Source organism: Amblyomma americanum, chromosome 8, assembly GCF_052857255.1.
Source record: "Amblyomma americanum isolate KBUSLIRL-KWMA chromosome 8, ASM5285725v1, whole genome shotgun sequence".
Lineage (NCBI taxonomy): Eukaryota > Metazoa > Arthropoda > Arachnida > Ixodida > Ixodidae > Amblyomma > Amblyomma americanum.
This window is the reverse complement of record NC_135504.1, coordinates 114,537,249-114,551,716: the sequence shown is the minus strand read 5'-3', so window position 1 is coordinate 114,551,716 and position 14,468 is coordinate 114,537,249. Positions and strand designations below refer to the sequence as shown.

General features: G+C 44.3%; 1 protein-coding gene and 1 pseudogene across 1 annotated transcript; one reads left to right on the top strand and one right to left on the bottom strand.

Moving 5' to 3' along the window:
• The first annotated feature begins 2,489 nt into the window (after positions 1 to 2,489).
• On the top strand, positions 2,490 to 8,979 carry LOC144100647 (uncharacterized). The gene is made up of 5 exons (XM_077633526.1): positions 2,490 to 2,692; positions 3,743 to 3,890; positions 4,163 to 4,800; positions 6,015 to 6,090; positions 6,802 to 8,979. Exons 1-5 carry the CDS (start codon positions 2,550 to 2,552, stop codon positions 7,285 to 7,287), a joined length of 1,491 nt encoding a protein of 496 aa, XP_077489652.1. The 5' UTR covers positions 2,490 to 2,549; the 3' UTR covers positions 7,288 to 8,979.
• A 1,342-nt stretch (positions 8,980 to 10,321) lies between these two features.
• Positions 10,322 to 11,808, bottom strand: LOC144102680 (uncharacterized; annotated as a pseudogene).
• Positions 11,809 to 14,468: the final 2,660 nt, after the last annotated feature.

Sequence of the window (14,468 nt, the reverse complement as noted above, 5' to 3'; positions counted from 1 at the left end):
TCTTCCCTGGCAGTAGCTTGGGCTCTATAGTGGCATGAAGTCTTCAGTCGATTCCCCATTCACACCCGGAGTCCTAATTGCGGACGTGATGTTAACATTTTAAAGCGCCCGTAAAAAAAATCGCGCTGATTGCAAAGAGGATGTAGTAAAAATGTGCTCACAACTAGTTTAAAGATCAAGTTGTGGGAGTAGTGGCGTCGGCGTTAAGTGGTGGGCGGCGTTACTATTTGACTGAGCATGAAGGCAGATGCTGAACCTGTGTCGCATAGTCGATATAAAACGGACGCCTACCAGTGCCCCCGAAAGCTGTAGCTTTCTCTATAAAGTTCGAAAGTGGCGTTCCTACACGCACGTTTCAGTATTTAAGCCTTCTGGGAACACTAAAGGTGCGACGCTTTACAATTACAGATTTCTTTTACTTGAATGCGCCGATATATCTGACGCTAAAGCAAAAAAATAAACGATGTTCATCATCATCATTATCATCATCACCATAATCAGCCTAATAGGAGATTGTATTCTACCAGCACAAAGGTGGGGCAGCAGAGCAGATATTTCATGCACGCGGGAGGATTGTATAAAGCCCACCAGAAGGTAATTTCAATTACACCTTTGAAAATATACGGTCTTTCAATAGGCTCAATAAGGAGAGCGTCGTTATTTTCGGCGATCGTTCAAGCGTTCTAATCTATGCGGCTGCGTTGAAATCGATTCACTGGAGAATCGGTTTGTGTATTCTTGTTTACCCATTTTCTCCGCAGCTGGAGACTAGAAAGCTTAAAAGCAGAACCAGCATCCAGTGTAACTAGTACAAAATTAGTTATGCTGACCAAAGAATGCTGTTGTCTGGAAATCCCGGTGTTGAAGCGGAGCGCCAAAACTACAGGTGGAACATAGAAGGCTTCTAGGGCCGAGATGCCAGTGCCAGGCTAGCGCCCTGGGCACGCAACGCTACGCTTTATTTCCAGCTACTGCCGAATTGCGTGACTGGCACCAGGGCGCCACCTGGGAGCGCCGAAGTGAACGTCATCGCGTTGCGGTGTTGCTATAATATGACTTTTATTGATGTAATCGCGCCGCAAGTACTCTCGAAACAAGTGTTATTTTAAAAGCAAAATCTAAATTTTGTACAGCATGCAAACGACAGTCACCTAATCTTCGCCGATATACTGCAGAAGCAAATATATGTTAAAAGCTATAAGGGAATGGATCTAAGGTATGCAGAAATATTTTGTCCGCTACACATATAACAAAGAACAAATGTACAAAACATCTGCAGACCGCAAATTGTATCATCCAAATTTCCCTCGTGAGTTCCACGATCTGCACAAATCGGGATAGAACCTAAATAAGCTCACCAGTGACTCTGAGATTTTGTGTCTATGAATACGCAATAAATAAAAAAGAAGCAGATCAATGATTTTATGTGCTTAATTATACGCAATATAAAAAGAAGCAGACCCATATTATAGAATACTGCTCGCAGAAAGCAGCAGCTATAATGAAGTGGCAACCTCTCAATTTGTGTTAGTAAAAGATGTCACTCGCTCCGAAGAAGTTCAGACGAAAAAAAATAAAACAAAAGAGATAAACGCCTAGAGCTATGCACGGACATCGCATCAAATGACTAGTCTTGACATTTCACGAAATAGCCTAGCACCAATTTCAGGTACTCTTCATTGCTACGCTCGGAGACCAACGAAACGAGATATTGTCAAAAGCTCGGGGGAGAAGAAAATACATCTATTTCAGACATGGACTGGTAGTCGTGAAAATCTTTGAAGCCATTATTTTGGGCCCTGCAAGCTTGCGCGTTCGCGCGTGTCAAAATAGTCATGACAGGTAGCCCAACGCAAAACTCGAGTCGAGTTTCGTGCAGCAAGGTGGCTGTGACAGCCTTTCTTTTTCAGGTAAGTAGAACTGAAGTCCTACTGAACATTTAAATTTCATGTACGACCAACTTTAGTTTTGTAACTTATCTTGCATTTTCGACGCGGTGAGAAATCGTGCTCCACACAACACTAACCAGAAATAAATAAAAATGAAAATAGAATGTCTTAACGAAAGGTGGTGGCGGTGCCACCTGTCGTAACTGAACATGTCTGCCGAGAAAACAGTGAGAGGCCTTGGAACTGAGTATATTTTTTTATATATACGCACAAGTAAGAGCTCCTGCAAGAAATTTCAACATCGACGACTAATTTTTTTAGGTAGTCGCTCCTGTTCAACTTCTCGACAAAGCGAGGCAAAATGAAAGCTCTAGAAATTATTAAGAATATAGCCCTCCTCACTACCTCCAGGTTTTCTTGTTAAATATTTGTTTTACTACGCGGAAGTTACAAATTAACACGGTTTTCTTGGTGGTATGACAATCTAGCACGCCCAGCTGGTTGTCAGAATCAATAGACCGATCCCACCGCCTAGTTTCACTGCGCCACCGCTGCCGCGGTGCATGCTGGTAGATGTAGTCACCCGGCCGCTGCAGCCGCGCGGATTGCCTACGCGTCGCGCGTCCGGACGATTCTTAATACGTGTGGAGCTATCCTGCTATGGGAGGATTAACCTGTTGCGTTCCTGGGTGCTACAACAACAGTGCGAGGGACAAAGGCCTCGGGTTTTATGTCTTTCCGAAAGACCACAAACTCCGACAGACGTGGCTTCAGAGGATAAACAGGGCCGGACAGACTGGCAGGTAAGACGGCTTTTTACGATGTATAAAGCTTTTTCTCAAGTAAATTGAGCAGCTTCTTGTATCGGAATGTAAAAGCAGTAGTTGAACATTCCAAAGAATATAATGTTTGGGCACCTGTGCTTTCGTATGCCTCTTCTGGAATGGATCAACCATCGTTAGCCCGTTTGTACTTGCACGCCGATGTTTCTTGGTGTAGGTCCCCCGTTTCTTTGCTTCATTTTGATTGAGTGCTTTGATTACAAGTAGAATTCTTTTCGACCTGAACGTGGGTTACGTTGTTTCATTCACACCACTGGCAGGAAACACGCATCCGTAGGGGAAGGTAAGCTCACTGACGAGTTTACAGCGGCGACACAAGTAAATGCGAACTGCGCAGTGTCGACGCGCTTCGCCGTTCGCATTTCTTTTCGTGGTGCTTCTAGATGTATGATAAAAAAGAGGGTACAGTCGTCCATGACTTTATCGTGAACGACTCCAGGGTCGTCTGTTCTTGTTACCATGTGCTGTGGTACAAGCGCGGTGCAAGAAACGCGGCCGAAACGCGAACGGCAGAGCGGATAGACGCAGTACTTCTTGATTTTTTTTTTTTACCGCATGGCACAGCCAGGCGTTATATTTGCTATCGACGTAATATGCTCGCTTCACGGGACCCTTGGCAGCCACTTAGCAGGAACATCATGGCCCAAGATCAGGTGAACTTTCACGGATTATCCCAGGGGCTAGCGGTATCTCTAAACTTCGCCTTTAGTTCCGCGATGTTGTTAGCTGGCGTAAGCACGCGACCATTTCATTGCAACTATTGAGCTAAGTGTCTGCAACAGCTGTAAGTTATATGCATTTGTGGTTTTGTAAAAAAAAAGTGAAAATTAAATCCACCATATTGGCACCATATTCTTGATCAATATGTACTTTTAATCTAGAAAAAGTGTTACTGTAGTAGCGGAGTAAAGGCATACAGCTTGAGCATACAAAATGCATAAAGTACAATACAGTAGCCCTGGCCGTGCTTTGCAGTATCATAGATGTAATGCTGAAACTTTCTCTACCCAGGTTCTCAAAGTTTGTTCCAACCACGGGACACAGAGTATGCAGTGCCCACTTCGAAGGGGGCAAAAAGACTTACATGGTCCGTGTTCCCTCAATTTTCCCCCTGAGACAGCAAAAGGTGGAGAAGAGGCGACTGCTGACAAGAACTGAGGTGAGATAAGCATAAGGAGGAAAGAAAAAATAGCATGTCATGCTTATGTATACTCCATTTCTATTTTTGGGATAGTCTGACACAAGGAGATGGCTAGATTAATTGGACTGTTGCATAAAAAACAAGAGGGGATATGTAGTAAATTTAAACTCATGTGAAGCAATAAAAACATGTGTGTGCAAAGCATCACCTAAGGCTGCATTGCAAACATTATAACATTTCTCAGGTTACTAAAACACATTGCTTTCTTATGTTTTATTTTCACCTTCCAGCCTGAAGTTTCCAGCACCTCAACTGTGTGTACCGAACAACGCGGGCAGGAAGTGTCCGCCTTTGCCAGCAGCAGCAATGAGAGCGACTGTCGACAGCCTGAAGTGAACATACTAATGGACCACTCGTACAGCAGCCAAAAATTTAGTTATGATGAGCTTGTCAAGAAATTTTGTGAACAAAAGCACATTGCAACAGATCTCTTGGAGCAAGCTGAAACAGCAAATGCACAAGTGGCAGAGCTAAAGCGCCAGCTGGAACGAAGTCGGCTTGATCACGCTGAAACAAAAAAGTTGTGCGACCGTCTTCAGCAGAAGAACAGGTGCCTGAGACTCGAGCTATCATCCATGCAGAGAAAAGTAAAAACTTGCAAGGCTGAAGCTGCTCAGAATATAGAAAACACATATGAAGAGCTTGTGAAAGATGAGAAAAAGCTTCGCTATTACACAGGCTTCACGTCCAGCGAGCGTTTGGAGGCTTTTTGGTCATTTTTAGAGCCAGATGCGAAACGTCTTCAGTTCTGGCAGATGAAAGAGACGAACAGTGAGGACAGAAAGTTCATCCTGCCTTTGAAGACCCAACTCGTGCTTGTCCTGATGCGGCTACGGCTTGGTCTTGATGGCCTTGATCTTGCATACAGGTAGGCTGTCAACATTTAAACCTTGATACATTTTTATTTGGTACTAAGCGCCATTTGTACTTAATTTTTGTTTGGTTAATAAGTGTGACTCAGAAATGTTTTCCCATCTGTTTACGAAGAAATTTGCTGCAAAACATTTTGTATGAACCCACTGTGCAGTGTAGACAGGCAAATCCGACCAGCCTTTTTGATTTATGTCATTACATTGGTGCATCTTGATTGACAGTGCAGAACCCAATACGATTTTCACTCTTGCTTACATTCACATACACACTATGCGTGTAGGATACCCTGAACAGTCTAACCGAAATGTACAGCTTAACATGTTTTATCAGAAGGGCAGCTGCAGTATATGCAGTTACTCCTCACACAGTAGTACCTCATTGTAGAGGCACTTTGATTCTTGAGTAAAAATGTGCAAAAAGTTAATTACCTTACATTCTTAAAACACATTGTGATGAACAGCTGTTGAGTGCATGACAGCCTTAGTCGCTTATGCTCTGTAAAACTACCAGCTGAATGCCTTAGAGCATAGTGTAGTGCAGTGCACTGTAAATTACAGTTTTCAGTTAAAAGTTATCCTTGTTGTTTTAACATCATGATACTTGATTTTTAGTAACGAAGGGGCTGCACGGTCAGTGGATGAATGGATGGAAAACTTTATTTGGTCCTGCAAGTAGCGATAATTAACCACTAAGCGGGTCGCTCCCACATCGGAAGCGGAAGGCCAAGCCAGTGAGCACCATGGGTAATGTGTTAGGACTCCACAATACGATGTCGATGTCCCTGTAGATTCTAGCAGTCCATGAGATTCCCGATGACTTCAAGGAACCATGATGTTTCTTTTATACAGACATTAATATTCCAGGAAATCTTTCTACATATCAATGGATAGTCACGTTGACTGGAGGGCCACACCATACTCGTACGCGTGCCAGCAATAAATTAATGAAATGACCATTACCAAATGCTGCTTTTGTTAGCGATCACTTTCATTGAATGCCGCATGGACTTCTGAAGCTAAGCTAAGGGTACACGCTACATTTCTACTCATCATTTGTTATACTGCCTGCCTTTGCTACTGAAGTTGTTTAAACACCTGTGTTATGGAACCTTTCAACTGCAACAGTAGCTTCCTCTTATCACTTATTTTGTTGTCTAGGAGCTGCAAATTACTGAAGTGCACATTTTGATAAATGATGTTCTATTAACAGGTTTGCTGTGTCTAAAACCACTGTCTCAAGGATGTGGGCAACATGGTTGGATTTTTTGGACAATAGGCTTTGCCAGGTATGTAAGCATCAGTTCTTTTTGTAGCGAGAGCTACACTACGCCAGCCACTTAGCCTCTTCAGCATGGTCGCACTGACCTTGAGCTGTTGCCTAGCAACCACAACAGCTGGCAGGGCCGTGCGCTCGTCGTGGAGCAGTTGCCGCTCGCATCGCCAGTGGTGCGCATGCGTAGTAGAGGGAGAGGGGCTGTCGCAGTTTGTATATATATACGGTTCGGCGTGGCGGGAGGCGAGCGCTGCGTTTCTTCGGTGTCGCGTCTCGTCTACCGTCGTCGTCGCTCAGAGCCCGCAGTAGAGGGAGACCAAACACATGAGGGCATACGAAGTGGCGTCTCCAGACAAGGGTAGGAAGAAGTCGTGGGTAAAGCCCCTCAATTAAACCCCTGTACCTAGCTGATCGTCCCATTTAGCGGTGACCGGACCCTTATGCGAGGGTAAGGGGGACAATAGCGAGGGTACAGAAAGGGCGCTGCTGCCTTCACAGAAACGGGCCGCGGCTTTTGGTAGCTCTCGCTACATACCAGGTTTAACCAGAGCTAAACCACCGTCAATTTTTTTATGATGTTCCTTATTGTGCCTTTTGTCTTCTGTCTCTTTAATGGTCTTGATGAATCACAACATCCACAGGGGCCTTGCAGTATTGCAGTAAAACGGGTACTATATATGCATGCATAGAATGCAAATATCGCTGTTTTCATACCTCATTGTAGGTCCCAACCTGGATGCCACCAGAACTATGTGACAAGTACAGGCCAAAAGCGTTCAGCGACAAAGGCTACACTACTGTTGACGGCATACTCGACTGCACTGAACTTTTCATAGAAACACCATCTTCATTCAGAGTCCAAAGTGAAACGTACTCCACATACAAAAAACATAATACTGCAAAGGGACTAGTTGTCTGCAGCCCTAATGGATTTGTCACATTTGTATCAGATCTGGCTCCCGGGAGAGTGTCTGACAAAGCACTGACAAATTCTTTTGGGGTGCTGGAGAAGTTTGCACCAGGGCGAAGTGTGATGGCTGACAGGGGATTCACCATTGAAGAAGAGTGCAAGCAGCGGTCCCTGGACCTCAACATACCACCATTCCTGGAAGGACGGCCTCAGCTCTCAGAAGAAGATGAAAATGAGACAAGACTGATTGCTAGTGTGCGGATACATGTGGAAAGGGTGATCAGGAGGATCAAGACATAGAGAATACTCTCCCAAGTGTTCCCAAACAGCATGTCTGGACAGCTGAACAAAGTGTGGCACATTTGTGCACTCTTGACTAACTTCGTTGGTGAACCATTGCTGTGAGCAGGTGTGAATTCTCAGTGTTTGTTGTTTGATTTCATGTATGGCGATTAATGTCCCAAAGCAGCTCAGGCTATGAGAGATGCTGTAGTTAAAGGCTGCAGAATTTTTGACTACCTGGGGTTCTTAAATGTGCACTGACATTGCACTGTATACAATTGCCTTGTGATTCACCTCAATCAAAATGCTGCTGCAGCAGCCAGGTTTGAGCCCGGTCGCTCGGGTTAATAGTCGAGTGCCCTAACCACTCGGCAACCACAACAGGCTCTTCATGTTTGGAATGGAAGGCTGTGCCAGTATGCTCGTACACGTCTTCATTATGATCCATGTTTTTCGTTGGTTGGCATAGCCATTATCAGCCCATGCTCACTGCAGGGCAGATTTCTGTATTAATGTAATGAACCCTGTGCGGTGTCAACTGCATGCACCTGACGTCCCCAACTTCTATTCTCATCCGTCAACAAAACAGCACTCCCTGCTACGCTTGCCCCCTCTCAACACCTCATCTGCTGTTTTAAGGGAGCATCGGTTATGTTTCCTTTGCATTACGTGTCTTGTCCATGCCCATTTCTTCTAGATTTCAACCATGATGTCAATAACTGACTTATGTTCCCCAACTAACTGCAGTCATTTCTCGTTGCTTGTAAACACACGATCAATACTACACTACTGGAGAAATCATGTCCTCATTTCTGACACACTTCCTGATTGTAATTTTATCACTTCCTCCATGAAGGACTACCATGGCTGTGCAACTGAGATATTTTTCACTACCTTATTAGATGCCTCCTCGACACTCTTGTTGAAGAATGTCTGCACAACTTTTGAGATTTTAACCAAGCGAAATGTTTTATCACTTATGAAGGCTGTACACAGAAGTTGGTTACATTATGTGCCCTTTTTTTATCCGCTCATTGATGTTGTGAGAATGGTCCATTGCAGAGTAGGCTTTCTGGAAGCCAGACTGAACATTTTGTTACTCCAAGTATGTTGGGGATGATCATTCATACATGTTGTATATAGAACAGACAGCAAGTTGAACAGTTAAATTCTTCTAGTAGTTTACATCCGCACCTTTTAAAGTGCTATCATTCCCCAAAGCCTCCAGCATGTTCAAGGCTGTCAGCCATTGCGTGCCGAGCATGACAAGCTTTCCTAGCAGGTTGTCTCCATTTCCTTTCAATAGACTCAACTTTGATAGTACCAGCGCATAAAAAAGAAAATTACTGATGTATTGCAAAACAGAACGGCTTAACTGTTGCTATCGCAGTCAGTCTGTTTGAACATGTTCTGCAGTCCAATGCCCTCATAAAACTGTGGAAAAAGGCAGCTATTTGTCGTCAATATACTGACAATGCTCCAGCACAGTGGGTGTCATTCTTTGACTTGGAAGTATGTGTTGACTAAGCTCAGCTTTCAAGCACATAATTCAGTAGATAGTCATCTTCATGCCTGGGCATGGTCACGTGGTTATCAAAACATCTGAAATCCAAGGAATGATTTGTGCTTCGTTATAAGCCACTCAGTTTGTCTAAGAGAGGTTTATGTACAAACAATAAAAGCAATGTTTAAGGAAGCATTCATTTTTACAACAGGAGTCTCTTGTGTTATCTGAAATACCATTGACTTTCAAGTCACCGTTGAACTTAAAAGTTTTTTTGAATACTTGCACAGATCATGACTGCTCTGATTTGAAAATTGTACTCAACAGCATCCGAACAATGTCACTAATTATCGTTCATTTTATACTACCAGCCAGAAAATGCTAGATTGTGTACTAGACTAGATTTATTATTACCGATTGCTTCAATGTGCATGGTTCTTTGTCCTCACGGTTAAATGATAAGATTATGGTGAGTAGTACCATATGCATGCCCAAGATGTTTCTGTGCAATGTATTAGTACACCTATGCCTACATACAAATGGTGTTTGTGAATGGCCGCATGCAGTACAAAGATAGACACTTTACAAGCACAGCTGCAGGGGTTAGTTAGGCTACTTTAATAACGAGGTAGTTTAACAGTTAACTCTGTCCTCTCAGATCCATAATGCTGCTGATAAACATTTGTGCTGATCACAGGCAAGTACCCAAAGTTCGAGAAAAAAACGACAATACCAGTTGGACGAGTTGGTGCTGACGATGATCCATAACAGCGCGACAGACGGGACAAAGAAGAAGAGACACAACACACAGCGCTGACTCACAACTAAAACGTTTATTGGCTGCCAGCCAGTTTAAATACTGGCCTGGTGGCCGGGAAAAAAATACAAGCACGCTTGACTTGCGCGATATCAAACGTCGGCAGTACATCAGGCACGTGTCAACATACAAGAGTCATTAGTGCAAAATATCACCGCTACAGCAGGCACGAGTTTTCATTCACAATCAAGGTAGCGGTTTTCCTTATCCGACAGGGCTACAGAGGGAGTGCTGATACACTGATCTGAAGTCCTAGCTACCGGGTGGGCTTCTATTATTTCCCTAGCTAGCGAGTCGCAGTTCTTACCTATTACAGAGCATTCTTTGTAAAGGGGAAAACAAGCTTTGGAGTCGTCGTCGTCTTCCTCGTCTTCGCCATCTTCGTTGTCTTTGCAGTTTCTGCAATGTTTTGCTACCTGGCCTGTGCTAGCGACACAAGAGACATTATATTGGTGCTCCTTTAATCTTTCGTTAACACATCGGCCAAACTGGCAGTGTATCAGCACTCCCTCTGTAGCCCTGTCGGATAAGGAAAACTGCTACCTTGATTGTGAATGAAAACTCGTGCCTGCTGTAGCGGTGATATTTTGCACTAAAGACTCTTGTATGTTGACACGTGCCTGATATACTGCCGATGTTTGATATCATGCAAGTCAACCGTGCTTGTATTTTTTTCCCGGCCACCAGGCCCGTATTTAAACTGGCTGGCAGCCAATAAACGTTTTAGTTGTGAGTCAGCGCTGTGTGTTGTGTCTCTTCTTCTTCTTTGTCCCGTCTGTCGCGCTGTTATGGATCATCGAGAAAAAAAACAGCAGTATTAATTTCTTCTACAAGCATCAGCATACGTACTTCAGCAGTTGCTGGAAATGTGGGGCAGCAAATACATTGTAGCAAAAAAATTGCAGCGTTTTGCTACCTCTGTGAAGAAATCACTGTCAAAGGGCACGAGCATTTGCACACACTTTTTTTTGCTGTATACGAAGAGTACACAGAAATCCAGGCCGGTCACACCCATCTGGACTTGCACCTGCGTATAATATTTGCTGCTTTTCTTCAGCTGTCCATCACGAAACTGTGTTTTGGCAAAGTCTTCAACCTTGACAGGGACTTTGATTTCCAGTAGCCGTGGTTCACAGCATTTGCACTTCACAAGGCCATCTGGGCTTGCTCCTAGGAAGCTGTGCTTTCTAGAGAGGAAGAGGCCAGTCTCACTAACTTCCAGCTCCACATGTCCATCATTTTGTTCCTGAAAGGCTTGTCGGGCTTCAGGCTCGCACAATAGTCCCCGCTTCATAGCAAATGTTGCCCTAACTTTTCTCACTCCCATTACTGCAGCAGTGAGGCTTCGGGCATCATGTGGTCCCATTTTTGTCTGGCATGTTTTCACCCAAGTGTACACTCTATGTGCCAGTGATGCTGTAATCATGCCTTCCCTGTATCTATGCCAAAGGAGGCAACCACTTTGAAGTCGTGTGGCTGCCTCTAAGGCTGCAACTTCTTCCTGCGTGTAGGGCAACAAAGCGTCCCCCTGCTTAGCTCGCTCCAGCCACCTTGCAGGTAGTCCAGGCACATCTTCAGGGTCTGAACTTTCGGCTTTCTTTCATTTTGCTGGCATGAAGTCGTTGGCTTCCAAGACATCTGCGAAGCAGTCCAGTTTGCTTGCTCTCAACTTGCCATGCAGGTTTATAAGGTGCGATGTGGACAAATTGGTATCCTCACTTCGCAGTGATGAGTACACTGCTCTTCTTTTGTGATGCCTTGGTGCGTCGCTGAGTCTTTCGGTGGTGTCCTTAGAAAAAACAATGTGCTGGAATTGCTCAGTTACTTTCTTAGGGTCTCGGGGATTGTACCACTGACGTTCGCCTTCAGTGCATGCCACGGCATCTAGTACATTAGTAAGGTCATGCTGTGCAATGTGCATCAGCCCATATAAAACACAGCATACATGTTTACACACTCCGCCTTTCCCAGCAATACATGAACAATTGCCGCTTATCACTTCTCCATCACACTTAAGCAACTTGACCCCAACATTATATGCTGTCCGTGTTGCCATAGATGCGAGCACTTGTGCCTTCACCACGGTCTCTGCCGTGTCTTCAGTTGAAAATACCAACTTCTGTAAATGGCCTGACGTGAAAAGCCGCAGGCCACTCTCTCGATGTTTTCGAGCCCCTTTGCTCTCGATGTACCTGCACAAAAAAATAAACTTCAACATTAATAACACTTCCAAGGCTTTTTTTCAAGCATGTACATCTACACATTCCAGCCACAGATTGTGCTATGAAGCGTCCTCAAAAATGCAATGGGTCCATTTACACAGCCTCTGCCCCCCCCCCCCCCATTCGCCCACAAATGTCCACCTCTCAAAATTTTCTGGGAAGAACCCTGATTACTTTGCATACTAAAGTTTTTTAGCACTGTAGAAGCTCTGAAAATAGAGAAATTCCTTCTTCACATGAGCTTAAATCTGGTCTGTACATCCAAAAGAGGCAATTTAGGAGGACTCTGTCGATTAAAGTCACACACTATGAAACCGTTTTGCTGCTTTATAAAACAGGCATTTGGAATCTTCACAAGCCATCTTGACATATTGCAGTCAGTGTATTTTAGATAAGATAATGACTTTGCAAGACATGTACTAGTGCCCCCGAAATCGGCAAAAAGGCACTTAAATTGCTTAATAAGCACCATCCCCTTTCCCACTTCCGAGATTTCACACAGGCTTGAGACTACACCAAACCGAAAGGTAAATGCAGCACACAGATCAAAGTAACAAATTAAGCACTTCTACGCATTACTTCGTTTCAAACGATAACATACCCAAAGGATGCATTTTGAATAAGTAAAAAGGCGAGTTGCACAGCAGAACTGAAACCGGTTTGGTTTATGGTTTATGGGGGTTTAACGTCCCAAAGCGGCTCAGGCTATGAGAGACGCAGTAGTGAAGGGCTCCGAAAATTTCGACCACCTGGGGTTCTTTAACGTGCACTGACATTGCACAGTACACGGGCCTCTAGAATTTCACCTCTATCGAAATTCGACCGCCGTAGCCGGGATCGAACCCGCATCTTTCGGGCCAGCAGCCGAGCGCCATAACCACTCAACCACCACAGCGGCAGAACTGAAACCATTATCATAACGAGTTAATAACACTGAGTTCTGTAAAAGCCTTGCAGACACTTCATAATGAAATAAAGAATTTGTACCAGCACACTATTGGTTTGAGAAAAAAAAACATTAAAATTTTTTAAACATTATACCATGGGCATGCTTCCTCATGCTTCAAATAGGCAATCATCAGTTTTAGAGAACAATGACAGCTTACTATATGCAGTTTGCATACCTAACAATGGGCTCCTTTCCAAAGAAAGGGTTCAGTGACTGTGTTTTGCTGGTCCAGCCTTGACTGTTGTGACTGCGTAGTCCACTTGACATGGCAGAATCGTGCACAGCTGTCAGAAATGAAAAAGTCTGGTTATACCACATGCCAAGGCAATTTCAAACCGAACACTGCAGGCTCAACTTCCTGCAGTCTATACACTTTCTGAGGCTACATATTTTGATCATGGCATTTCCACTGTTGTAGGTGAAACAGGAGCATTTAAACACCATGCAGTGCTAAGAAAAAAAGCCAGGCAGTACCAGACAATCAGTGCCTCATAATCCATATATAAGCTAAGGCAGTAAACAGGCTGCATATACTGTTCACGTGATACAAACTTCATTTAATGATGCTTGTACCCTACAGATGTCTATTCAATCCTGTGTCATACTCTGCTGTTAATCTGATAACAATTATATTTTCCTAGAGCATGCATAGGCTTCAATGAATGCTGTTTCTCATTTTCATTGATTTTATCATTCATACACTCCCTGAAATCCTTTGAAGGTAGGTACTGTATTGAGGTGAGGGTGCACTTAAAATGCTTAAAGAATGCTGTAATAAGGCAAATCTAAATATGTTAAGTTGAAATTACAAGGAACCCTAAATATCACGTAAGGTTATTGAGCTGGCAATTAAAGATAGGATAACAGTAGGGAAAAGAAAAGGCAGGAATAAGATAAAAATCATAATGCAAAAATCAGTCAAAAACAAACGAAACAATTTACAGGGAAAAAATTACTTCCAGTATTAAATGTATCCAATGCATGAGTGCACTGCAATAGTAATGCAGGAGTCCAGATAATACAGTTTCGTGAACTGATATGAAACCACAGCACCTGTAAGGGCCCATTCACACTTGAGAGTCGCAGAGGTCGCGCGACTGTTTTGGTCGAAAAGCGACAGTCGCAAACGGTCGCGTTGGTCGAAAAGCGACAGTCGCGGCCCAGTCGCTCGCTGCTCGATTTTTCAGCCTCGCGATTGCGAGTCGCAAACCGCTGAACCAATCGGCGAGCGAGCCGAGACTTCGGCAACGACGCCGCTCGCGGGTGCACCGAGCGACGAACTCTGCTCCTTGGCTGCCGTAGTCGTCGCTAAGCCTAGCCGTTTTCACGTCGATGCCGCAGCCGAGGGCGTTTCGGAACTGACCAGCGCTGCAACCAAGATGCTACATTTGTCACGGCTTTATTGTGGACCCCGTCTCGTGATAATATAGAAATATGGTCGATTTCCGCGACGCCTTCAGCAGCGGAGAAAGCAGACGACAGGCGATCGAGCCGCTTTGGACAACAGCAGCAAAGCGGCTATGAGAAGAAATTTGCTTGTATCCAGCAGCTCGATATTGGTCAACGACACTCAAAATTGATTCATTTTTTAAGTTCGACTTCCCAGAGCATGGTATGAACGCGAACAACATACTAGCGCATTTTTCTGACGCTAGCGGTCGGCATCCAGGCTGGCTGGCAGGCCGCCTGTACGGCCGCGGTGCACAT

Coding starts and splice junctions, on each gene's coding strand:
- LOC144100647 (XM_077633526.1), top strand. CDS start 2,550: ATGGGAGGATTAACCTGTTGCGTTCCTGGGTGCTACAACAACAGTGCG. Junction 3,891..4,162: donor GACTGCTGACAAGAACTGAG/GTGAGATAAGCA, acceptor TTCACCTTCCAG/CCTGAAGTTTCCAGCACCTC. Junction 4,801..6,014: donor GGCCTTGATCTTGCATACAG/GTAGGCTGTCAA, acceptor TTCTATTAACAG/GTTTGCTGTGTCTAAAACCA.